The sequence below is a fragment of the Hylobates moloch genome, unplaced genomic scaffold (assembly GCF_009828535.3).
Source record: "Hylobates moloch isolate HMO894 unplaced genomic scaffold, HMol_V3 SCAFFOLD_7, whole genome shotgun sequence".
NCBI classification, from domain to species: domain Eukaryota; kingdom Metazoa; phylum Chordata; class Mammalia; order Primates; family Hylobatidae; genus Hylobates; species Hylobates moloch.
This window is the reverse complement of record NW_026652282.1, coordinates 85,452,773-85,456,917: the sequence shown is the minus strand read 5'-3', so window position 1 is coordinate 85,456,917 and position 4,145 is coordinate 85,452,773. Positions and strand designations below refer to the sequence as shown.

Sequence of the window (4,145 nt, the reverse complement as noted above, 5' to 3'; positions counted from 1 at the left end):
AAAAATTGCTTGTTGTAACCCACAAAACTGATTTCAAGAGCCATAGAGTGGCAATCCTAACTTTGAACAACACTGGAGGATCTTATTTTTTTTTATCCCTCAATATTCTAAAAATTAAAGTGTACTTGAGATGTAGAAAAACAATGTATAGAAAAACAGCCCCATTCTTGCTGATTCTCTTTTACCATCCTCAGCTTGTCATGAAGTTACAAAAGTCAAATATTCTGCATCTCCAGATGATAAAGTCCAATAGAAAATGGCCCAGGCTGGATTCCCCCACCCCCAAAATATTCAGCAGGGGTTAGCCTTGGTACTTAACATCTCTAAGCCCCAGTGACCTCATCTGTAAAAGTGGAATAACAATACAGATTTTATAGGTTGTTCTAAGAATAAAATGAGATCCTGGATGTGATTCTGCTGACAGGGGTGATGAATTGAGTTCCTCAGGCTGTGACCTTCAGGCATGTTTTGTTTTGCACAGTGAATAACTTTGCCACTGTCCCTACCACTCCTATAATCATCAGTCTTATTTTAAGGTCTCACACTTTTCTTTTTTAATTACTTGCCCATCAAAGTCAGATTCATCTTGATATTGTTTCTTTATTGTTTACGGTTATGACACATTATACACACACACACACATCTATATAGTTACATACACACACATCTATATAGTTACATACACACACACCAATGGCACTGATTTTGGTACACATCAGAATTACTTAAGAGAGTTTGTTAAAAATGGAGATTCTGGAGCCCCACTCTGTGAGTCTGGACAATAGGTCCCACATTTTTAAATGCCCCTGCCCCCAAGGTGTTTTTATACAGATGGTAGACTCACTCTGAAAACCACTAGAACATACATTCTTAAAATATCAAACATTGAATTCTGGGTATGATCATTCTTTTTTGGTCAGGGACAAGAAACAAATTGTCAAAGACAACTGAGAGTTTGAGTCCAGGTAGCCGGAGGAGGAAAAGTAATATTTACAAAAAATAAGGACTGGAATGAAAGAGGAAGATGATGGAATACAGACTGCTTTTTCAACTGCTTTATGCATTTCATATTATGAAAAGAGTATTTTTCCTAAAATAGGTGAATTGCCATGCTGACCATAACTTTTAGGCTGAGACAAAACAATATTCAATTAGAATTCTAATTTCCATTAGAAACTGGTAAGTGGAAACACCAAAAGGCTTACAGAAAAAGTAAATCACAAAAATACAAGCTTGTAAAGCAGTGTTCACATTAACCTCAGCAAAAACTTTTAGGATTCAAGGTATGAGGCAAAAGTCATAATGGTTGTCAGGTTCAGGAGTTTGGAAGCGCATATAGTGCCTCATCTGCTGTTCCCTAGTCTTTCTCTTGATTTCCATCATCTGCCCTACAAATCTTTCTACATCATCTCTGGCTTCATTGTGCTCAATATGCCTATTAGGTATGGCCCATCGAAAATTAGGGACAAGTCGCCTAACTCGCCCCCGCCTGATATTTCCTCCAGGCTTCTGGCCTTCACCCCCTCCCAGATGGCGGGATTCTTCTTCATTCTTCGTGGGGGCCTGCTCCCCTCCTTCGTTTTCTTGTTGGGCATTTTCCCCGTTGAGATTGTTTGCCGCTAGTTCCTCTTTGGACTCCATTACTCCTAGGAGACAAGAGAGAGAAAATGGGCCGAATTCTTGGTGGACTGATAAGCACTGAGGACAGAGGCCCTACTAGGCACCTTTTAAAATTCAGAGCCCTGGACTTGACTTTATACTCCTTAACATTTCATTTTTTTCCACCTGAGAAGCCAGTATGCCCTGTGGGGTGCCCCCAATCCGAGCCCCTCCCTCCCACAAAGCCCACCATTTTGCCTGTAGATCCATCTCCAGGCTTTTGCAGGCAGCAAAATGGAGGACGAGGATGGGGTGTGGGAAGGGGAGGGTTGCACGGGGTAGAGAGGGGCGAGGGTGAAGGAATGGATAGGTGTCTCAGACTGGGCTTTCCTCACGTTCCGGCCCCCACCTCACCACCGTCCCTCGCACCGACCTGGGCCTATCCTTGCAGTCTCCTCCTCCTCCCGATTCTTGACGCGAGGTGCTCCGCGGCAACACTTAGCCCCGCAGACCTGCAGACGGCCGGGGTGGGGGAAGTGGGGGCTGCTGCAGCAGAACGCTAGCTAGGACCTACCGCCATCAGGCCCCTTCCCTGCCCCGCCCCGGGCCCGGGCCGGGGCCCTGGCCCTCCTCGCCGCCCTCGCCCCTCGCCTCAGCCGCCCAACCCCGCAAGCTGACCACCATTTTCTGCACCAAGAAGGGCGGGGTAGGGGTGTCGGAAAAGCTTGCGCTGGTGGCGGAAGCAGGTGTTTCCGAAGGGTCGTAGCCCCAGGACCGCCGGCTCCCTGGGGGCCGGGCACCTCTCCGCTCAAGGAAGGCTCGCGGGCCAGCGGCGGGGCCCTGGGGCTGCATCGCGGACCGATTGCGTCTCCGCACGGCTCCCCTGGGGTGGGGCATCCGCAGGCCGGAGCCACTCCCCCACACCAACCCCAGGGACCCCCTCCGGATCCCTTACCTGCTCCCCCTCCGCTTCCTACTTTCGCGGCCGCCCCTGGCCCACACGTACTCAGGGCCACCGGGAGCAGGTACCACCGCCGAGAAGGGAACGAGCGACGATGGCTCTGACGCCAGAGCGAGACAAGACTCAGTGTTGGCCGGTCACGTGGGGCTGTTGTCATCGCCAACGGCTCCGCCCCCGTCCCACGCCCCCTCCTGCAGCCCGGAGTCAGGCGGGGCTTTCAGGCCAGCCCTTATCCTCATCCGGAGTCTCTTTTAGTATCTCCAGCCTGGCCAGCCCTTCCATTCTCCTGTCTTTGTGTATTCTTGGGACTTCCTCTGCCTCCCCAAGAAGGAAGCTGTCTTCTCAGGGAGCTGTTGGCCATTCCCACTTCTGTGGGGACTTGCCTCTCCCTGTCCTGGGCTCCCAGGATTTTCCCCACATCTCCCAACCAGGACCCGGGCGCAGAATTTAAAGGGGTGCAAAATGCCTCAGCAGTCAAGAAAAATAACATTTTAATGCAACATTTTAAAAAACAAAATTATTGCAAGAAAATTTATGATGAGCAAGATGTCAAAAATTTAAATAAACAGAGCATCTGTCCCGCCCACCCCAATGGCAAACTGTGGTCCTTGTTACCAATGCTCACCCTTTTCTGTACACTAGAACGTTTGGGGGGAACAGGAAATGAGTCAAGGACAGTGGAGTTTTTTCTAATTCTTCTTAATACCTTTCTGTTCTGTTCCTTTTTTTTGGTGGGGGGACAGAGTCTCGCTCTGTCGCCCAGGCTGGAGTGCAGTGGCGCGATCTCGGCTCACTGCAAGCTCCGCCTCCCGGGTTCACGCCATTCTCCTGCCTCAGCCTCTCCGAGTAGCTGGGACTACAGGCGCCCGCCACCACGCCCGGCTAATTTTTTGTATTTTTAGTAGAGACGGGATTTCACCGTGGTCTCGATCTCCTGACCTCGTGATCCGCCCGCCTCGGCCTCCCAAAGTGCTGCGATTACAAGGCGTGAGCCACCGCGCCCGGCTACAATTTTATTTTAAGACAGAAATATCATGCCTCTACTTGCAGAAGAAGAGCAACAGAAATGGTAAATATCTGGGCAAATATAATAGAATATTCTTCTTTTGTCCTTTAAAATAAGTTTGTTGAAAGCAAAAGTATAACATTGTGTGATAGGGTTTTCAGTGAATGTAGACATAGTACATGAGATATTTATAGATAATATAAAGGCATAAGGGGAAGGGTATATAGGGTTATAAGATGATTTAATTGATTTCAACAAATCAATTAAAATGTTAAATTTTGATTCTAAAATTCTAAAAGACTGCGAAAAGTTAAGATAATAGTTTGTGCTAAATAGAGTGACCACTAAAAGTGTAAAACAAAGAAATAGTGTCAAAATCACCACAGAAAAATTAAAATGGACTATAAAACCTTTCAAATAAACCAAAGGAAAGATGGAAAGGGGAAATATAGAAAGAAAAAATGGAGGAAATAAAGAGAAAATAAGTAATGAAATGGTAGACATAAATCCAAATATTTGAAAAATTACATTAAATGTAAAAGGCTTTTTGATATAATAAAAATAAATACTATATTTAGT

General features: G+C 46.7%; 1 protein-coding gene across 1 annotated transcript; it reads right to left on the bottom strand.

Moving 5' to 3' along the window:
* Window positions 1-580: 580 nt before the first annotated feature.
* On the bottom strand, window positions 581-2,689 carry BEX4 (brain expressed X-linked 4). Its single transcript, XM_032757342.2, has 3 exons — window positions 2,555-2,689; window positions 2,033-2,111; window positions 581-1,646 (listed from the first exon to the last, which is right to left on the bottom strand). The coding sequence occupies exon 3, from the start codon at window positions 1,639-1,641 to the stop codon at window positions 1,279-1,281; it is 363 nt and encodes a 120-aa protein (XP_032613233.1). The 5' UTR covers window positions 1,642-1,646; window positions 2,033-2,111; window positions 2,555-2,689; the 3' UTR covers window positions 581-1,278.
* Between the last annotated feature and the right edge of the window lie 1,456 nt (window positions 2,690-4,145).

What these genes read in the sequence shown, in the direction of transcription:
- BEX4 (XM_032757342.2), bottom strand. Translation starts at nt 1,641, where the DNA reads ATGGAGTCCAAAGAGGAACTAGCGGCAAACAATCTCAACGGGGAAAAT.